This window comes from Mesocricetus auratus, unplaced genomic scaffold, assembly GCF_017639785.1.
Source record: "Mesocricetus auratus isolate SY011 unplaced genomic scaffold, BCM_Maur_2.0 Super-Scaffold_15014, whole genome shotgun sequence".
In the NCBI taxonomy this organism is placed as follows: Eukaryota; Metazoa; Chordata; class Mammalia; order Rodentia; family Cricetidae; genus Mesocricetus; species Mesocricetus auratus.
This window is the reverse complement of record NW_024429186.1, coordinates 43,834,543-43,856,089: the sequence shown is the minus strand read 5'-3', so window position 1 is coordinate 43,856,089 and position 21,547 is coordinate 43,834,543. Positions and strand designations below refer to the sequence as shown.

General features: G+C 43.4%; 1 protein-coding gene across 2 annotated transcripts in view; it reads left to right on the top strand.

Annotated features, from left to right (window-relative positions):
* Positions 1-874: 874 nt before the first annotated feature.
* The window catches only part of Ppm1a (protein phosphatase, Mg2+/Mn2+ dependent 1A), a 41,598-nt gene continuing 20,925 nt past the window's right edge, over positions 875-21,547 (top strand). The window contains exon 1 of one of the 2 annotated variants that reach the window (XM_040742943.1): positions 875-1,090. In XM_040742943.1, the coding sequence (XP_040598877.1) occupies positions 895-1,090 (196 nt within the window). In that variant the 5' untranslated portion in view covers positions 875-894. Of the gene's footprint in view, positions 1,091-3,920; positions 4,253-21,547 lie in introns of those variants that run through there. The other variant, XM_040742944.1, reaches the window with a different exon arrangement.

Below are 21,547 nucleotides of genomic sequence, written 5' to 3'. Positions count from 1 at the left end.
AGGCAGAGGTAGGCAGATCTCTGTGAGTTGAAGGCCATCGTGGACAGCCAGAGTAGTAACACAGAGAAACCCATCTTGAAAGACATAAACAAACACACACACAAAAACAACAAAAAGGCAGGGTGTGGTGGTGTGCATCTATAATCCTAGTATAGGAGAGAGGGAGACAGGAGCCTTGATGGCTATTCAGTCTAACTGAAATGGCAAACTCCAGTTTCCATGAGAGACCTTGTCTCAAAATAAACAAGTAAATAAAGTGGAGAGAGGAAGACACTGGATGCCCACCTACGTAAACGTAGATACACATACACCATACGCATTAAGTTACTTCTGCCTAAAAAGCGTCCCCCCCCCATTCTTTATTGAGCTAACTTTAGTCCAAACATCTGGATTCAAGTCACCTCCTTCACTGTCCCATTTATCCCCTTCATAGCACCTAATTTCACTTATTCACTTCACTATGAACGCCCCTCTTTATAAGGCCAGCTCTGTGGGGGTGGTGTCCAGTGCCTGGCACACAATGACTATCTGTTAAATGGAGGCACTTATCTGCTAAGAGCCAGTGTTAGGCCTAGCCGCATGCTGGGGCTTGAGGAAAGAAGCTCCTGGCTAGGACTTAGCTAATAAAGTTTACAGATGTCCACATTTTTCTCAGGGACCAGGAGGAGATGCCAAGACAACGAAAGATGCTGGCTCCCTTCCTTCTGCTACCCTGCCCCCCCTGCCCCACCTCAGTGGTGATGTCACACAGGGAAGGATTCTCTAACCCTTCTCATTCTTTTACAGTCCTGTAAACAGCTGTTTTTCATTAACATGATATGGTGAGGGAGGAGAGGGAGGGAGGGGATGGGGTGGGGTACCCCACCCCTGAATGAAATTAACTTAAGGCTAGCTATGTTCAAGTTCAGGAGAAAATGGATAACAGACACTACCTTTTGGATTAAGCTATTCAAATCAAGGGAGAGAGAAATGAGGGCAAGGGAGGAAAAAGAGTTAAAAGGAGTACTGAAGAAAGGGAGAAGAGAGACAAGAAGAGAACTCACAAGAGGACACGCGAGGTGGCTATGGGAGAGAGAAAAGCACAAACCAGGTAGTGAAACAGGCAGAGGAAGGGAGAGCTGGCCTCTGGCACAGGGGTATTGCTTGTTGTTGGCTGTCTGGGGCAGCGGGCTCCTCAGGCATCCCGTGGAGGGTCACTGAGAAGCACTTTGAGAGGCCCGGGTGAGGCCATCTCGGGGCCGAGTGTCTGGGTGCATCCACAATAGATATGGAATGAGGAATGTAAACCACCCCCACCCCTGTACTTTTTCTTTTACAATTAGGGCTGCAGAGGAAAAGGGAAGAGCACTTAGTGCCAGCCTCTTCGACCCAGTGAGTTCCAAGACAGTCAAGGCTATATAGAGAGACCCTGTTTCAAACAACAAAGAAATGTAAACAATATTAATATGTTTTATTCCAAGTTTTTAAATGTTACCTTTATATTCCACAAGTTCCTCATTCATTTGAAAATTCCCTACAAACTGTGTCTGAAAGTGAGACTTGGTAGGCACAGCTGACTGACTGTGACACACTGGGAAGACTCCTGAAAAATCTCCTAATGATTTTTATTTTTCTTTTTTTCTACTTCTTCTCTTACCCAGGCTTTCATACAAAGATAGAACACAGAGGCTTCAGGAATGTGAACCTAAAATAAGGCTGACAAAAGCCTCCCCATTCTTTATAGCGCATACAGATGACTCAGCTTCTCTTTCAACAAGAAAATGTATTGCTTAAGAGCACTCTAGACAGGTGTGGTTGATGCACCCACGAGTAGGGAGGATGGATTTAAAGTCATCCTGTTTCATAGAGTTCAAGGTCAGTCTGAGATATCTAAGACTGTCCTGAAACACACACACACACACACACACACACACACACACAGATTAAATGGTGGCTGTCACATGACTTTTGTGTCTCAGAATGTTAAGGAATCCGCTAGCATGCTCACCATGCTGTAACTTGAAGTACTAAAAGTACTAAGAATTTAGTCAAGGTGTGGTGGAACATGTTTGTAATATCAGCAATCCACAGAAGAATCAGAGGCTTGCTTTATCTACATAGAGAATTCTCTCTCTCTCTCTCTCTCTCTCTCTCTCTCTCTCTCTCTCTCTCTCTCTCTCTCACACACACACACACACATACACACACACACACACACACAACCACCACCAAAAGCCCTAACCAGAGCTGAGGACAGAGTTAAGTGGTTGAGTACATGACTAATGAGCAAAGGACCCTGGTTCCAACCCCCAGCATCACCACTTAACAAGAAAACCTAAATGAATACATTGATTAATATGTATTATGACAATATATAATCAACCCGACAAGGCAACATCTCATTAAAAGATTCTTCATCTAATTTCGTTTACTTTCAGCACTTACGTAGAAAGTCCAGAAATGCATAGCAGATTTCATTTTTACTTTAAGTATCTGGAAATGTTACATTTTCATCTTACTCCTAAGATATTGAGATTTGGAGGTTCAGTGAAGATGTGGTCTGCCACAACTGGCAGTCATTGCTGTTAGGGGTCAGGTGCAAAAGTGAAGGAAACAGAATCTTCTCCCAAAAGTCATGCTGAAAATATCGGAAATGGTTGTTCACAACTTCCAAAGTAGAGAAATAGTTTGCTGAATGACAGCAAAAAGCAGTTTATATTCGATGTAACAGTTGAGACAATGGAGTAATTTCAGGAGACACAAAGTAACAAGGTTCAAATTGCTGCAGTAAGCACCCGGGAGAAAAAGGGCAGGCCTTACTTAACACAATTCATCTTCCTACTGGCCAGAACTCAATCTGGCTAATAGTTTCAGTATTCTTTTTAAAGTACTAGTTTATTTCAGCGAAATATTTGGTTTTTCTTTGTATTATACCAGAATCGCTCTTCAAGTTGTGTTCCTGTGAATTTGGTGTGTAAGGGTTAAACCAGTGACTGAGAAGCTGGGAAGGCATCCCAGCCAATGGGAACTCATACTGGTGATGTACTGCTTCCCAGCTCTGATTCATTGGCTGCCCGGGGTTTGTCATTCTATCCCCCGGCGTCTGTAAGCAGCGTGGGTAGGGTTTTCTGTGGTCTAGCTAGCCAAACTGGATTTTGGCCGTCTGCACGTGCAGTTTCAACTACCTTTAGCTCATCTCTAGCTCCTCATGGAAGCAGCCGCCACGTTGTGATCGTCCTCTAGATTTTGAAAAACCCCTCAGTTCCATTAACCTCATTGGAGGTCTTTGGAAGTGCCCGTTGAGGCCGAATCACGTGACCGTGGAACGTGCACATAAATACAATTCGGAATGCCTGCAGCGACCCAGGGACAGCCTGCCAGAAGCTCTAGGCACGTGTCCCAAGGCGTGAACTGGTTACACACACACACACACACACACACACACGTATGTAGTATGACCGTGGCACCCGTGTGGGGCTCCTGGGGTGGCAGGGGAAGGCTGACTCGCCCACGCCCGGCCCTAACCACGACTGCCCAGGACATATGCATCTGCAGGCAGGTGTAAGAGGCGGCGTGGACGACGACGGTCGGGTTTAGAGGGGGCCTCAGCGCCCTAACGCGAAGGCCGGGCGCCTGGCTCCCACCCAAGACTCCAAGGCTCCCTAGACATCAGCCTCAGGCGCCGGCCGCCCTACAGCAGCCCGCTGAGCAGCAGCGCGGGGCAGTGATGTCACCACGGCCCCTCCCCCCGCCCTCGCCGCAGTTCCGGCCCTCCCACATCCGGGTCTTTGCCTGCGCTGGGCCGCGCCGCAGCTGCAGGGCGGGGGGAGCGGGCGGCGCGGGGCGGGGCCGGGCCGGGGGAGGGGTGGCGCCGTCGAGAGCGCGCGTGCGCGGGGCCGCGCTAGAGGCGGCGGTGGCGCGAGGGGCGGGAGCGCGCGCAGGAGCCAGAACGCCGTGGTCTCCGCGCCGGCCGGGTCCGCAGCTCGGGATCGGGTGGCTGGGGCGGGGGGAGGGGGGCCCAGGCAGGTGGGGCGGCAAGCGATGAGTCCTCGGCGCCTCCTCCGCCTCCCGCGGGCCCCGCTCTCTGCCTCCCGCTCCAACGCCCGGATGATCTGAGCCGCGAGGGCTCCGAGAGCCGGGGGCCCGGACCCAGCCCGGCTCCTCCCCCCTCCTTCGCCCGGGCCCGGCCGCCGCTGTGGGACCCCGTGCCCGGCCGCCGTCGCCGCCGCCTCCCCGGCCGACCAAGGGACCCGCCCGCCCGCGGCTGCTCCGGGTAAGCGCGTCGCTCGGGCGAGGGCGGGCGGGCGGGCGGGCCTGCGCGGCGGCGGCGGCCAGGCCTGGGGCCTGTAAACAAGCCGGGCGTTTGCCCGGGCGCTCCCGGGAGGAGACGCGACAACTCCACCCCCTGGGCGGCCTCCTCCCGGAGCCCGCGGCGGGCGGCGAGGGGTTAACGCGCGGCGGGGGCGGGGGGGCGGGCTGTGCGCGGCGGCGGGGAGGGGGCGCGACCCTCGGCCGGGCGGGGCGGCCCCCTGGGGCCCCAGAACTTTCGGGGAGCCCGAAGCGGGGCCGCCCCTTGGAGCAGACCAGTCCGCGAGTCCCCACGATTTGGAGACTCTGCCGCTGGGCCGAAAGTGAGGCCCCTAACTCGGTCGTGATGGCTCCAGTTCATTCATTATTCCGGCTTCGAGCAAACCCATTGAAGACAACTACAGGTTTTGCATCATTTTGGCTGTGTATACTGGAGTAAAGTTCTTTATGTTAGAGTTTAGTTGAGGCGCGGCTCCCTTCTGCTTGTAGGTTGTAAATACACTCGGGATCCTTTTCTTGAAAGACAACTGACTGTGGAGAGCCTTCTGCCAACTGGAGTTTTAGATGTTTTGCAAATTTCACCATCCGAAGTTATTTTTCTCTTTTCTCAAGCTCCACATGGTACTTAGAAATCCACAAAGGTCAGAGTCTAAGTAACCTACAGTGCCACCCCCACCCCAAGTTTCCTGATAGTTGGAATAATGCGCCTGACGTATTTTTAAACGTGGTTAGAGTATAGGAGAATGGCATTGTTTGAGAAGAATACATGATTTTGACGTTATGGAAATTAGTAACTTTCAACATTTATGAGAAGAGAAACAATATTTTCAGACACGGGCTTTCAGATTTCAAACACGACCACTTTCTCGGTGGAGAAGAAGCCCTCTGAAGAGTCATAGACTTTAAACGGTTCTCTTCTGGGCCTTAGGGTTCCTGAGCAGTCGTCAATAGTCAAGTAGTGCTTGGTCCCCACTTCCCTTTAACCAGACAGAATACTTCATTCTCACACTTTTTTCTTTTCTATATTCTGGGCCTTTTCCAAAGATTATCTCTGTAGTTAAGAGATAATGAAGAAACTTGAGAACGAGATGGTGAGCAGGTTCACCACCTATTTTTAAATCTTAGATGCTGCCTTATTGGTTTAATGTCTGCTTTACCATTTAATAGTTTGAAGCACAAAAATCACATCATTTTCCCGTGTTACAGTTCTTTTCTGGGGTTTTCTGCTTGTTTTGTTTTGCATTGTTGGGCATAGATCTAGCCCAAGGCCTCTCAAATGGTGCAAGAGTTACACCCTTCTCATTTGTCCACCTTGTATATATATATATCTCATTAACCTTCAACTGTGTTGGGATGACTGCCTTTGACCCGGAAACTTACAGCAGGAATGCATTGCAATTATAACAAACTACATGTTCAAGTTGCTTCACACATTTTTATTTAATACTAAACACATCTGGGAAATAATTATGATGGTAGTATAAAATATTAATATGGGTAACGTTCCACATTAGTTACCTTAGAATATGTTTGAGAAATAGTATAATTGGCTACTGGAAGCATCAAGTTGCTTCTTGAAGGGCTTGTAGCTCTATATTTTCACATGGATTGGATAACTGTATTTCAGTACGAAGGACTGAAGTGATGAACCATAATTATAGCATAACCTGTTGAAAGGAACGCTGCCCTGCCAGAATCATGTAGGAATGGCTGTGCTCCAAAGTATCTGTGTCCATGGACAGGTCCTCTAACCTTTGGAGTCTCAGGCTCTGAATCAATGAAGCTAAGGGGGTAAATTATATCATCACATGTCCATTTATTGAATTTTTTCTTGACATTCTGTATCTGTTACACATACATTTAATAAATACATGCCTGATGTGTGCCAGCCACTTAGATATTTCAGCATTCTGAAGTTTATTTTTCTTTCTGGACTCTGTTCTACTAAACAGAACATGAAGTTTGCAGTTTGTGCTTTCGGGAAGCTTCCTGTGGTGACCCTCACTGGTCTTTGTCTCTCCATTGGGAAGCCTGGAAGAACTAACTCCTAGGAGAGCTAGGAGGATGGACATCCTTTGTCCTATGGAGACAGCATGTTTGAAGAAGCTGGGACCCTCAGTAGCTAGATATGATGGGGTTTATAAGGATATATTATATATGTGTGTATTTGGAGGGGTTGGTTAAAGCTGAGTGTTGTTGATTTTTGCCTTGTTAAATTTTTGTTTGGAAATTTACCTGATACCAACCCACCACACACACACACACACACACACACACACACACACACACACACACACACAAACACGTATAGCAATCTTGTTTGTCAACTGGTAAATATTGCTAAGTGGTTACTAAATGCCTGCATCTTTTTAATTTTTTCAGACCACACCTTAACTGTTTACTGTGTCACCAGTAGAATGTATTGTTGATTGTGGGTTAACCAAAGTTACTTATTTACTTTATATACAATTTTAAACTAAAGACTGAATTGTCCTAAACTTAGTCTATACTGATACAAAAACAATTCTGATATTATATATATACATATATATATATATATATTTTTTTTTTTTTTGGTTTTTCGAGACAGGGTTTCTCTGTGGCTTTGGAGGCTGTCCTGGATCTAGCTCTTGTAGACCAGGCTGGCCTCGAACTCACAGAGATCCACCTGCCTCTGCCTCCCGAGTGCTGGGATTAAAGGCGTGCGCCACCAACGCCCGGCCTGATATTATATTTGATACTCCTTTTAAATGATCTGTTTGAGTAATAACCTTGACTATTTTAAATCCTTAATCAAATCCGAAATCTTAAACAAAAGTCAGTTCAAGCAGAATTTTGTTAAGAGTTAACACAAAAAGATAAAGTAAGACTTGACCTTGTGACATACATATAGAGATGGACTTTGGGAAAGGGGAAACAGGCAATATGAGATAATTAGGAAAAAATTTCTTTGTATGTGTTGTCATACATTGTCCTGTGTTTAGAGAACAAAAATTATTTAAAAATTCAGTTGCTTCATGTATCATGTTGCCATTCTTAGCAGAATGTATTTATTTTCTGGCCTGTTATTTAGCCATTCTGCTATAAGAAGCTTGAATTAATGTATAGCAAAAGAAAAGGTGATTGTAGTCTTCCTTCAAGTTTCCTCATGTTTAATGTACTCCATATTATATAAGGTACATTTTTAAAAAATGTATTTTTTTTTTTTTGAGATGGAGGTCTTACTTCATAGCGTTGGCTGGCCTGGAACTCACTATGTAGACCAGTTTGGTCTGCCCAGGCGTGGCTCCATCTTCCCAGTGCTGGGAATAAAGGCATGTGACACCATACCTGGCTACAAGTAACTATATATTGTTTTTTTACTTTTTCGAGACAGAGTTCCTCTGTGGCTTTGGAGCCTGTCCTTGAACTAGCACTTGTAGACAAGGCTAGTCTTGAACTCACAGAGATCCGCCTGCCTCTGCCTCCTGAGTGCTGGGATTAAAGGTGTACACCACCACCACCTGAACAATATATATTTTTTAATAATTTTTATTTTATGTGCATTGGTGTCATAGTGTCAGATTGCCTGGAACTGAGTTTCAGACAGGTGTGAGCCTTCATGTGGGTGCTGGGAATTGATCAGGGGTCCTCTGGAAGAGCAGCCAGTACTCTTAACCACCGAGCCATCTCTCCAGTCCTACAAGTAACATAACAAGTTATGAGTTTGTAGAATATATACATTTTAATGACTATAACGTTTATATTACCTGTCTATATACTGCCTACACTCTGGGCTTTTCCCCCAAACCAGGTAGGAAGAGCTAGATAAAGTATTGAGTGCAGCTTGGTGGTGGCGGCGCACGCCTTTAATCCCAACACTAGGGAGGCAGAGGCAAGCGGATCTCTGTGAGTTTGAGACCAGCTTGGTCTACAAGAGCTAGTTTCAGGGCAGCCTCCAAAGCCACAGAGAAACCCTATCTCAATCCCCCCCCCCCAAACAACAACAACAAAAACCAAAGTATTGAGTGCAATGATCTACATACCTTTACTAAAATGTAATAGGACTTGACAGTTTTTATAAGAAACTGAGAAGTGCAGATTTATGTGCATTGATGAATTGAACTATGGGGCTAGAGAGATGCCTCTAGTTAAGAACATTTACTGTTCTTGCAGCAAAGAACTGAGATTTGGTTCCCAGTACCAATATGACAGCTCATAACCATCAGTTACTCCATTTCCAGGGAATCTGAAACTTGGCCTCCACCAACTGTGGTATGCAGATATACATGTAGGCAAAGCATTTATACATATAAAATAAAATGAATAGATTGGAGTGTAGAAACTGTCTATCCCCTGGTCCTGTCCCCATCCCATGCCCCCTCTACCTCCTCCAAAGGTTTCTCTGGGTAGTCTTGGCTGTCCTGGAACTCGTTCTATAGATCAGGCAGGCCTTGAACTCACAGAGACCAATACTGTGGGTTTTTTTTTTTTTTTTTTTTTTTTTTGGTTTTTCGAGACAGGGTTTCTCTGTGGCTTTGGAGGCTGTCCTGGAACTAGCTCTTGTAGACCAGGCTGGCCTCGAACTCACAGAGATCCGCCTGCCTCTGCCTCCCGAGTGCTGGGATTAAAGGCGTGCGCCACCAACGCCCGGATTCAATACTGTGTTTTTAATAGAGATGTTTTGAGCATTCTTTAAGTGAGTGATGAAGAGGGAACTTGAGTTTTCATAATTTTTGGCTTTTTGTTTTTGTTTTTCAAGATATGGTTTCTTTGTGTAACAGCCCTGACTGTTCTGGAACTCATTTTGTAGACTAGGCTGGTCTTGAATTCATGAAGATCCACTTCTGCCTCCCAAGTGCTGAGATTAAAGTCTACCATACCTAACTGAGTTCATAATTCTTAATGTTTTTATTTGGAACCCATTGATTCAAATGTATGTAGTATTAATAGTTAGGATCTGAATTTTGTGGCAGATAATGATTAGGAAACCATGAAACTAAAGTTCTTTTGGATTAATAGAGGAAAGTAAATAGTAAAAACTATACCTTTCCTGGCAGTGGGCAGTGGTGTTACACAACTTTAATCTCAGCACTAGGGAGGCAACAACAAAAATCCCTATACTGTATTTATTTATGTCATGCTAACTTTTCACAACAGCCCTCTAAAATGCATGTTATCACCTATTGATTCAAGTAACCTTGGATAAGTATTTTTAAATTTTGTGTTTCTAAACATTTGTAAGCGTTCTTGTAACTATTCTCTAAACAATGTTTAATTTACATAGCATTTCCAGTGTGACCTAACGGTGACCTTATGTATATAGGAGGGTGGGTATAGTTTACATGCAGATACTATTTAACTGAGGGACTTGTGGAACCCTGCAAACAATCCCTTGTTAAGTGCCAGTGGATAGCTATATATGGGCTTGGTGAGCCTGACATTGCAGAATCATATCTATAGATTTAAAAATAGTCTGAAAATGTTCTGAGTGGATTCTCTATTTTAAAAGGGAATTCCTGGAACTGGAATTGTAAAAGCTGAATGTTAGCATTTCTGAATTGTGGCCTTTTGCTGTTAAAATGAGTACTTATAAGTGTACATAGTTAATCTTTCTCTGCAAGAATCCCTTCAAAAAGGATGTGTGATGTTGCTTATTTTTTTCATTTCCAGGGCTTTAGAAGTTAAAACCAAAAGTGTTGTCCTTGCCCACCACCGTTGAGATTGAGGAGTAGAATTAGTGTTCTTGAATGATCTAGAGCCTGAGTGTAGAACCCTAGGGACTATTTCTGAGTTGATGGACCAGCCGAGCCTTACCAGCTTCCACAGAGTAGAAGTAGGGCAAAGGCAGCCTTCAGCCCCTTCTTTTCCCCCACACAGTGGCTGTTCTTGGCCAATTTGCTTGATTTTAAGTCTCAGTTTTCTTTATCTGTCAAGTGGAACTGTCTTTTAGAAGGTTGTCTTAAAGATTTGGTAGAATAATTAAATAAGGACTTATATTGGGCATGGTGACTCAACGCCAGCACTTGGTGTGATCTGAATTTCATGCCAGCCTAATCTATATAGGAAGCTCAAAGTCTGCTAAGGCTTGCTCAAAAAAGGGCATGGTGGGGCACTTGATATTTTCTGTCATAAAGTACCAAATAAACGATAGCTATTATTACTAGGTTTATGGAATCTTTGTTTTTTCAAAACAGGGTTTCTCTGTATTGCTTTGGAGCCTGTCCTGGAACTCACTCTGTAGACCAGGCTGCTCTTGAACTCACAGAAATCCACCTGCCTCTGCCTCCTGAGTGCTGGGATTAAAGTTGTGGACCAGCACACCACCAGGCAATGTTTATGGAATCTGAAGATACTTAGAGGATATTGGTTGAGTGTGAGTAGAAAGAAGAGAACATGTTGTAAAGACTTTCTATATAGAGTCTTCATATTTACAGAATGAAAGTCAAAGGAAAGCATGAAAAGTTTCCTTGGCTTTCTGGAGTTGGAAAGGGTCATGCCTAGGTTTGGAGTTGGTAATTAGGCAATAGTAGATGGTGAAATAGGTGATAAGAATAGCAATAATCAATAAATAGGGAGGAGTTGAGTTGGTATTTTGAAGAGGAATTAAGCAGAAAAGTTAAACTGCATTGTTATTCGGTTTGACTCAATTCTGCCTGTTTTAAAAACTCATCTGGGTTGATTAAGGCTGAACGATTCCAGTCTTGACTACCTCAGCCCAGACCAGGACCAGTACTCCATTAATCCTGTACCACCACCAATCCATTCTACAAACACAAAATCCTTCCCCCAATACTGTTCATACTGCTTCTCTCACCACGTTCTTCAGTAATTCCCTCTTGAGCCTTCTGTGATTAGATCCCAGACATAATGTTTCCATCAAGCTGGACCCTTGTCGCTGGAGTGCATCCATTACTTTTCTCTCTAGGGTCTTCCTTTTACTAATTTTCACCAGCCACCCTCCCTTTTTTAAAAATCAAAGCTCATTTTTAATAGCATGCCTATATTTCTATGGCTTTTAAATCATGTATTTTAATTCTAGGTATGTGTTTCTTAGTTATGCTTGATTCTGAAAGGGGATACACAATAATTTATTTCCAGGGCCTACTGCAATGCTCTATGACTAGCAGATATTCAGATATTTGGTAAGGAATAATCAAGGTCTGCCTGACATGTGTGTCTCTGGAAGATGAGGAGGTGGAATGGTTATGAGCTTCCTGGTGGCAGACATCTTGACTCTTTGTGAACATAGATGTTTAAGTGTAAAAGTTACATACATCTGAAGTGGGACAAGATTGTTATGTTGATGTGTAGGTTAGGTTCCCTGATTGGACTTGCCATCTTCACTCTTCTTATCTTTGGGCTTTGGGGGTTAATAGGACATTTATGTCCCACATTCCTTTTCAGAGTAGCTGGCTTTGCAACTATTATGTCAGAGTTATCCTTGTAATCACAGGGGAATTATGTAGTCACAGGAATTTGACAGTGCATTAATTAAAGAAGAGTTATCAACAGATTTAATTTGAACCAGATTGCTAACATGTAGTCTGTTCATATAGACCTCTAAGCTAAACTTTACAGTTGATCAAAATGTTAAACTATTTCTGGTATTTAGGAAATATGTGTTACTATTCTGTTACTAGATTTTTTTTTTTTTAAGTTTTTGAGACAGGGTTTCTGTGTAGCTTTGAAGCTTGTCCTGGAACTAGCTCTTGTAGACCAGGCTGGTCTTGAACTCATAGAGATCCACCTGACTCTCCTTCATGAATGCTGGGATTAAAGGCATGCACCACCACCACCCAGGTCCATTATTAGATTTTAAGTGGGTAATTTCTTGTAATTAGTAACTTCAATTCATTTATTGACTGATGCTAATGAGATCAGAGCTATGAATTTAATCTTTATGTGCCTCTTATTTTTCTGACCTTGACATTGACTAGTAAGAACAAGCAGTTATTTATTTAATATTTTATTTTCATTTTTTTGGTTTTTCGAGACAGGGTTTCTCTGTGGCTTTGGAGGCTGTCCTGGAACTAGCTCTTGTAGACCAAGCTGGCCTTCAACTCACAAAGATCCGCCTGCCTCTGCCTCCCGAGTACTGGGATTAAAGGCATGCGCCACCAATGGCCAACACAACAAGCATTTATATAACAGGTACTGTTAGAAAATATTTCCAATTATCTCTTTGAAGCTTCGCTATTCCTACCAGATAGATAATATTATTAGTTATAGACTAACAAATGAGAAAATTGAGACAAAGCTTTAAAGTCAAAAGCATGTTCTGAACTTTGGAAAGTAACTCTTAAATGTGGGTCATTGCACTTCTGTTGCTGCTGCTGAAGGTCTGTTGGTCACAGCGATGTGTCAAAGTGTTTGTATAGGAAGGATATGACTTCAGTTCTATTGTCCCCTAAGAGTGTGACTCTTGGGATGAGTTGGAATTTAAGATGGCTGTGTATAACACTCTTGAAAAACATGTCATTATGTCACCAAGCAGACACACACACACACACACACACACACACACACACACACACACACATGCTAAGATAGGGATACAGTACAAAAGAAAGTCCTTGGAAACTGGGGCCTATCTTCACTCATTGAAAATGGATCCTCAGTGTGTGCCTGGTTAATTCTTTCAGCTTCTTCTGGTTTCTGATTACATGCCAAGAAATGGAATGTGAGCCAGAAATATGTCAGACTATGAGAAAGCATGGGTCATGTGTAATTCAGTTTAAATTTAGGATGGTGCTTTGCATTCATCTATGGTACGACTGTCTGAAGAAGAGATGGAGAAAATAATTTTTATTCATGCTATATGTATCTTTATTTTAGTGAATATGTTATTCAAGAACTATCTGTTCTCTTTCAAAGAATAATATAATTGATTACCAGCTTTGAATGCCTAAATTGTTAGTGCTACTTCCTTTAGTATGATCGGTAGAAAATTTGACCAAATTTGGTTTTACATCTGTAGATTATGGTTTACCTTCCTTTGTTAACAGAATTCTATAGTGAGAGATAAGTAAAGTATAGCTATGTATTTTGTCTTAGTTTTCTATGCAAAACCTCAAAATTTGTCAGGTTTTAGAAAGACATCTTTGCCGTGTGTGGCCTTGTGGTGGGGCCAGGCTATGGTGGCGCACGCCTTTATCCCAGCACTTGGGAGGCAGAAGCAGGTAGATCTCTGTGAGGTTGAAACCAGCCAGGTCTACAGAGCAAATCCTAGGACAGGCTCCAAGGCTACACAGAGAAACCTGTCTATCTGTCCGTAGTCCTCCAAAACCTCTGGTTAATTTTGGTCAGCTGGTAGCTAACTCCGCCCTCTGATTCAGAAACCCACATAAAGTTTTAGTCAGTAAAGTGCTATAGTAAACAAATTGGAAATTTGAGGGCAGGAGGATATGAGCTATGAGAAGTTGTTATATATGTTTGACAGACTGGATATTATAGAGTAAACATTATATTCAAACATTATAGTCAGTTCTTTAGATCAGAAACACTGCCAAGATTATTTTATGTGTACTCACTGAGCCTGCATGTATGTTTGTGTACCGTGTGTGCCTGGCACCCTTAGTGGTCAGGAGGCAGCACTGGATCCTCTGAAACTAGAGTTAACATGATTGTGAGCCATGCTGTAGGTGCTGGGAAGGTTCACTATAATAATGACAGGGTTCTTAATGCTGAGGCTTCTCTCCAGCCCCATGTATGTGTAGTTTTTGAGGAGATGATGAAAGTGCACTTTTACCCCTCCCACATGAGCATATAAAATAACGTTTGTTTCATTTTTGTTCTACAAAACAGTGGTACGTATGTGTATGACTGTATTTGCTCTCATAGTCGGGACTCCTCGGGACTCCTCGCTGCCTTGTCCCACTTCCCCTCCGCTTTCTCTCATCCCTTCCTTCCCTGAATAGTAGTTCCGTGTGTGTGTGTGTGTGTGTGTGTGTGTGTGTGTGTGTGTGTGTGTGTGTGTGTGTGTGTGTAAAGCATGCAGTGTTGTTCTCTTAACCTTTAGTTCACTGGGACTGGAGAGATGGCTCAGAGGTTAAGAGCAGGTTAAGAGCACTGGCTGTTCTTCCAGAGGTCCTGAGTTCAATTCCCAGCAACTGCATGGTGGCTCACAACCATCCTTCATGAGATCTGGTGCCCTCTTCTGGTGTGCAAGCATACATGCAGGCAGAATACTGTATACATAATAAACAAATCTTTAAAATTTACTTCACTTAACATGCCTTCCATTTGCCTGCAGATATTTAGTTCTTTTTATTAGATATTGCCTAGACTTTTTTGTTTTGTTTTTTGATCTATTATTCAGTTAGTCAAGGCAGGGGATTTCTCTGTGGCCTTGGCTTTCCTGGAACTCACTTTGTAGACCAGGCTGGCCTTAAACTCAGAGATCAGCCTGCCTCTGCCTCCTGAGTGCTCTCACCATCGTCACTTGCTACCACTGCCTGGTGTGCCTAAAGTATTTTGTATATGATTCTTTTAAGGACGAAGTAATAGAAATGTTTTGTGTTTTCTTAGAGAAAGTAGTGTTCTTTTTTCTTTTCCTCCTCGGTTTTTGAAGACAGGGTTTCATTGTGTTGCCCTGGCTGGCCTTGAGTTTGATAATCTCCCTCAGATTCCTGATGCTGGGGTAATGGGCATATACTGCCAATCCCAGCTTGAAAATTTCTTTGTTTATTGCCGTGTCTCTTGATTTTCACAATGGCAGTTATTAATAGTTTTCTGGGTTTTTTTCTCTATCCCTATGGCCTCATAGGTTTTTTCATGTACACATTAGGTTTTGAATAGTTACTAGCAACAAACAGTTTAATCTATTATCATTTTACATTTCTTTTTTTTTCTCTGCCCCATCCCTTCCCTCCCTCCCCTCATTTTGCATTTCTTTATCTTTGCCTACTGTATTGACTAGTCTTGGTTAACATTGCTAAGTAACAGGAATAATACCTTGTTCTTGTTTTTTTGTTTGTTTGTTTGTTTGTTTGTTTTTTGAGACAGGGTTTCTCTGTGGCTTTGGAGACTGTCCTGGAACTCGCTTGGTAGTCCAGGCTGGTCTCAAACTCACAGAGATCTGCCTGCCTCTGCCTCCCAAGTGCTGGGATTAAAGACGTGTGCCACCAATGCCCGGCTGTTCTTGTTTTTTTTTTCCTAGGAATTATTCTAATCACTACTGTGTTTCATCTTTGATTTTACATATGAATTATCAAAGAATGGATTTTATCAAATGTCTGAGGGTATGATACAGTTGTGCTTTTTTTCTTTGAACTTGTTTTTATGAGGTATCTTAACTATTTTAGCCTATGCTGGCCTGGAATTTACTGTATAGACCAGGCTAGCCTCAAACTAGAGATCAGCCTACCCATTGCTTCTTGAGTGCTGGGATTAAAGGTGTGAGCCACATGTGGCTCCTTTGAACATTTATTTATTTATAAAGATTTATTTATTATGTATACAGTGTTCTGCCTGCATTTATGCCTGCAGGCAGGAGGAAGGCACCAGATCTCATTATAGATGGTTGTGAGCCATCATGTGGTTGTTGGGAATTGAACTCAGGACCTTTGGAGCCATCTCTCCAGCCCCACTGGAGAGATGTTGTTGTCTTTTGGGTTTTGGGGGGTTTTGTTTGTTTTTTGAGTCAGGGTTTCTCTGTGGCTTTGGAGGCTGTCCTGGAACTAGCTCTTGTAGGCCAGGCTGGCCTTGAACTCACAGAGATCCGCCTGCCCCTGCCTCCCACCATATCTGTTAATGATATGTTTGCACAGTAATATAAAGGTTGGAATATGCTTCTTTAGCCACAGAATGTACAGACATCATTTCATTGTTGCCTTCTCTTGAGAAGGGGACATGTTAAATTTGTCTGAACCATTGTATTTTTGAAACATGCTTTGATATTGGCCAGTTTCTACTGAATTTAAGTTTATCATGTGATTAACGGAAACATTTCAGGCATACGCCCCCAGATAGCGAGTACAGCCCAGCATAAGACGATAACCCTAAAGCATCCTGAGACCCCCCCACACACACACTGGACTCTGCTGCTCTTAAGTGTGAACTTTGTCCATGACAGACATGCCTCACTCAGAAGCACTCTTGTTTTCTTTCTGTTTAGATCTGTGCATCTGGGGAGTTTAGTTTCTCTCTTGCTGTTTGGCCTTCTTACTGTGTAACAGTTAGGGCTGGACCTGTGTAGTCTGTGCCCTTTCTCCGCCACCTCATTTGTCTTTGTTCACTGGCTGGACGCTCATTCTGTCTTTCCCATGGCTGATTGTCTGCTGTGGCCTCTGCTTCTCCTAAGTCTTCTCATGCCGTCTAAAATGTTGTCGTATTTTGTTTTGATTTCCTAAATGTGTATTCTTTTTAATGATTTTATTCTTATTTTTCATGTTTCACAAACCGGATTGTTTTTTTATGTGTAAGCAATTTCGCTTTTTTTTTTAAGATTTTTTTATTATTATGTATACAACATTCTGCCTCCACATATGCCTGCAGGCCAGAAGAGGGCACCATATCTCATTATAGATGGTTGTGAGCCACCATTTGGTGGCTGGGAATTGATCTCAGGGCCTCTAGAAGAACAGCCAGTGCTCTTAACCTCTGAGCCATCTCTCCAGCCCCCATGATTTAGTTTTCAAAACATATTCTTAAGCACCTTTTTAGAATTTATATATCTAGGTCCCATAGGTTTTTGAATATTTTATTCTTTTGGCAGTTTCATACTTGCATACAATGTAACTTGATCATATCAAAATCTCCCACCTCCCCCCCACACCTCTCCCACCTTAGTGCCCTGTGATCTTTCTAATGTTTTAACGACCCACTGAATGTAGTTGGTGCTATCTGCATGCATGTTTATGTGAGACCACCCACCAGTCATGGGCAGCCATCGCTTGCCAGTGGCTCCTCAGCTGGGAACTGGAAGTTGATGAGCCGTTCCATCTCTGCTAGAAAGTTGACTGCCATTGAGTTCCGCAGCATTGTAAGCACTCCTTCCCATCTTCTCTTACATCCCCCTTCCTCAGTGTTCCTGGGCCTTGGCCATGGCTGGGGGAAGGGAGCAGGACAAGATATAAATAATCCAGTTAGGGCCAAGCACTCAGCTGTCTGTCAAAAGGGCTATTCTCAGCACTTTGACTGATTCTGTCTGCCTTGACTGCTGCCCACTACAAACAGAAGCTGCTCTGACCCACACCAAGAGCAGTGCTAGCCTGTGGGTATAAATACTAATGTTCAAAGGCAACTGGACAACTTATCAAAACTTCAGTGCTCAGTTTCCTGGTAGGCAGTGGCTCTCAGCCTTCCTACTGCTGTGACCCTTCAATGCTGTTCTTCATGTTGTGCTGACCCCAACCATGCAGTTTGTGGTTTTAGAGACAGGGTTTCTCTGTGTAGCCCTGGCACTCACTCTATAACCAGGCTGGCTTTGAATTCACGGAGATCTGTCTGCCTCTGCACCACCGCTACCCAGTCACACAATTATTTCCACTGCTACTTCACAGCTGTAATTTTGTTACTCTTATGAGCCGTTATATAAATATTTGTGTTTTCCAGTGGTCTTAGGTGACCCTGTGAAGGGTTTGACCTAGTGAGTTGCAACCTGCAGGTTCTTGCTGCCATAGGGCCTTTGACTGACGTCAGACTTGGCCTCCTGACCAGGTCTATAGTACCAGGCTTCACTTCCCTCCAGTGGGGCAAGCCTCAGAACCACTCAGAAAGTAGCTGGTTGTCCCTGCCCAGTCCTGCATTATTGCACCAGTGGGGACATGTGTCTCAGAGGTTCGTTTTAACATGCAGGGTCCACCACAGAGTAAGTCATGGGTGATTTTTCTCTCTCTTTTAATGGCATACATAGCACCTTCCAACACTATGAAACGTAGCCAGTGAGTAGATAAGACATTTCCCTAGTGTTCTAGCTTGATGGCTCCACAAATTGTTTCTGTTTTCTATTTAAAGGTTACTAATTTGCTTTGTTTACTCCAAATAGTATGACTAGATAACTTACTTATCAGAATATCTGGACACCATTCATATCTTCCCCTTGGAATTCAAGCTGGCAGACTGAATTATATATATTATTAAGATCGATCTTTGGAGGGTATGATAGTCCTCTTCTAGCTAGCCCTTAGTTTGGGACAGCTTAGAAACTTGGTCCCCACTGGTTTTCTCCTGTTGGAATTACTGCATCTTTTCTAGTAGAAGGACTTGACTGTTGGGTATTATGTCAGTTCTCACGACTGACTTAAAGTATTACAAACTTGGTGGTTTAAAGTTAGTTTAGACTTAGTTGTATCCTCTTAGAGTTCTAGGGTAAAGTGGGTTACACTAAGTTATAGTCAAGGTGTCACAGGAATGTGCTCACTCCAGTGGCTTTGGGAGAATCTTTTCCTTGTCTTTCTCACCTCCTGTGGCTGTTAGCATTCCATCCCTTGCTTTGTAACCCATCACTCAAGCATCAAGGTGACCTTCTCCAGATTTCTCTGTTCTGTCAGGTGACTTTTTTGTGCCCAATGTGTTCTGATTCTTGTAGACCTGGATCATACAGGATTACTTTCCCATCTCAAATTTCGAATTTAATCATACCTGCAAACACATTTTTTTCCTGACCTCTAAAATTAGGTAGCATAGGATTATGGCCTGGTAATTTTGTTTTTCTGGTTTGAAACATGATGGCCATGTGGACTCAAAATTAGACTACAGTGTCAGATTTTAATGATGCCAGTTAGAATCTAGTGCTATTGTTCTCCTTATAGAATGATGATGATCAGACACTGGAGGGATGTGTGGTGAAATGAGCTCTGCCTAACTCTGGGAGCTGTAGAGATGGGGGGGGGAAGGGCTAGTAAATCCTGATGGTCAGAGTCTGTTAGTGTTGGCAATCTGCACTTTTAGCTTTTTTTTCTTTTCAAATTAATCTTTCTGTAGCAAAATAATATAGTTTTAAAAATAATAGGTTTTTTGTTTGCTGTTGACAGGGTTTCTCTGTGGAGCTGTGACTCATTCTGTACACTTGGTAGACCAGGCTGACCTCAAACTCAGATTCTCCTGCCTCTGCCTTCTGAGTGCTGGGATAAAAGCCATGCACCAGTACTGACCAGCATGCACCACCAAACTTGGATAATCAATCTTCCTTCCTTCCTTCCTACCTTCCTTCCTTCCTTCCTTCCTTCCTTCCTTCCTTCCTTCCTTGTTTTTGTTTGTTTGTTTTTCGAGGCAGGGTTTCTCTGTGGCTTTGGAGGCTGTCCTGGAACTATTTCTTGTAGACCACACTGGTCTCGAACTTACTGAGATCTGCTTGCGTGTGTCTCCTAAGTGCTGGGATTAAAGGCGTGCTCCATCACCGACCTGCTAAGCCTGGATAATCTTATGGTGCATGCTGTTGATATACCAAGTCCTAAAGATATGAACAATTTCCCTGTTATTTTCAAATAATTGAGCAGTTTTCTTAGTTGCTTTTTTATTTTTTTCTGGATATATTAACAGTTCTTCCAGTGTTCTTCCAAAGGACCCATGTTTGATTCCAATTCTCACATGGTGCAGAGACAAACATACAGGGGAAACACTCAACACAGAATAACAATAAATGTAATAAATACCTTAATTTTTTTTTTTTTGGTTTTTCGAGACAGGGTTTCTCTGTGGCTTTGGAGGCTGTCCCTGAACTCACTCTGTAGACCAGGCTGGCCTCGAACTCACAGAGATCCGCCTGCCTCTGCCTCCCGAGTGCTGGGATTAAAGGTGTGCGCCACCAACGCCCGGCTAAATACCTTAATTTTTAAAAAGTGCAGTTTGGAGTAGTGCCAGCATGCATGCAAAATAAAAAGTTGATATTATGCACTGATAATAATGGTAGCTTAGAGATTAAGGTTTGATTGAAAAAAAACTAGGTGTTTTCAAATGTATAAGAAGCATAATCCATGAGACTTGGTGGAAGCATTCAAGGGGACAGCATGCAGAAGAAGCCTGAAGAAAGAATGCCAAAGGAGACGAGGATGGGAAACCCAGAGTAGTGTAGAAACTAGGGGTGCATGGCAAATGTAAGTCAAGGGAAGAATGTGTCGGGGATCGTAGTGTTGAAAGGTATCGTGAGCACTGTCATAGTGTAGAAAGGTGGGGGCCTTGAGATTGTAAGAGCACTAGAGGACCTGGGTTCAGTTGTCAGCACACAACTCTCTGTAACTCCACTTCCAGGGCATCTGGTGCCCTCTTCTAGCCTCGGTGGGTACCAGGCAGGCTTATGGTGCACAGACACACATCAGGCAGATCACCCATACACAACATAAAACATGAATACCCCCTCAAAAAAAAAAAAACACAACTCAAAATTGATTGAAGTGTCTTGAAGGAACCCGGCCACATAGCACTTCAGAGTATCAGAAATGTTAACTCATTGAAAATGAAGGTGACACCAAGATTTTGGTGGGTGACATGGATAGTACCTGAGTGTCTTAAATGTCACACTCAAGGTCTGGTAGAGTGGCATGGGCTTTTACCACCAGTCCCCCTAAGACAGTGTGAGTTCAGGGATCTCTGAGTTTGCAACTGGTCTTATTTATGTACCAACTTCCAGGCCCACCAGGGCTACTTTGTGGAAACCCTGTCTCAAAAAAGGAAAGAAGTCAGTCACACCAGTTGTCACACACCTCCTGTGTTTGAAGATTTCCGTTACTTCATTTCCATGTATGTGGCATGTGTGGAGTTGGAGTATAAATCTAGAAACACTAGCTCTCTTCAGCCTTACTTCTGTTTCCCTGTATCTTGTTTATAAAATAGGTTTTGACAGATAGCTTTTGTATTCATATCAAATATTAAAGCTGTAAGTATGTGTTAGTTTTTGTCTTTTGCCTTCTTATTAGCTCTTCCTCCCAGTGTGTTGTAGTTCTTAGGCACTTCTTTCTCCTTTCTGTAGATAGCCTTGAGATAGCTGCCTTAATTCGTGGTGGCTTGGGCACCCAAAGTGCTTTGTGTGGCCTTTCAGTGCTGCTTCCCTCAACTGCAGCTGTGCAGACGGTGCTCACTTCAGAGCCAGCTGACTGAGGACAAAGCTCATCCATACATAGGCACTGATGAGACGTGAAGATTTGATGGCTGCGGTGCATTTCTCTTGGCATCCTCTTGCATGTGACTCAGATGTTACCGTGTGCTGCCTGTGCTCTCTGCCAGTGCTGCTCCTGCCACTACCCCTTCCTCCGGAAGCTTCTTGTCTCTTATTGTTTGCGCTCGTTTGTGGATTTCATTTCCATCTTTACGTTCCTATCTCTCAGGCAGATCTATTTCA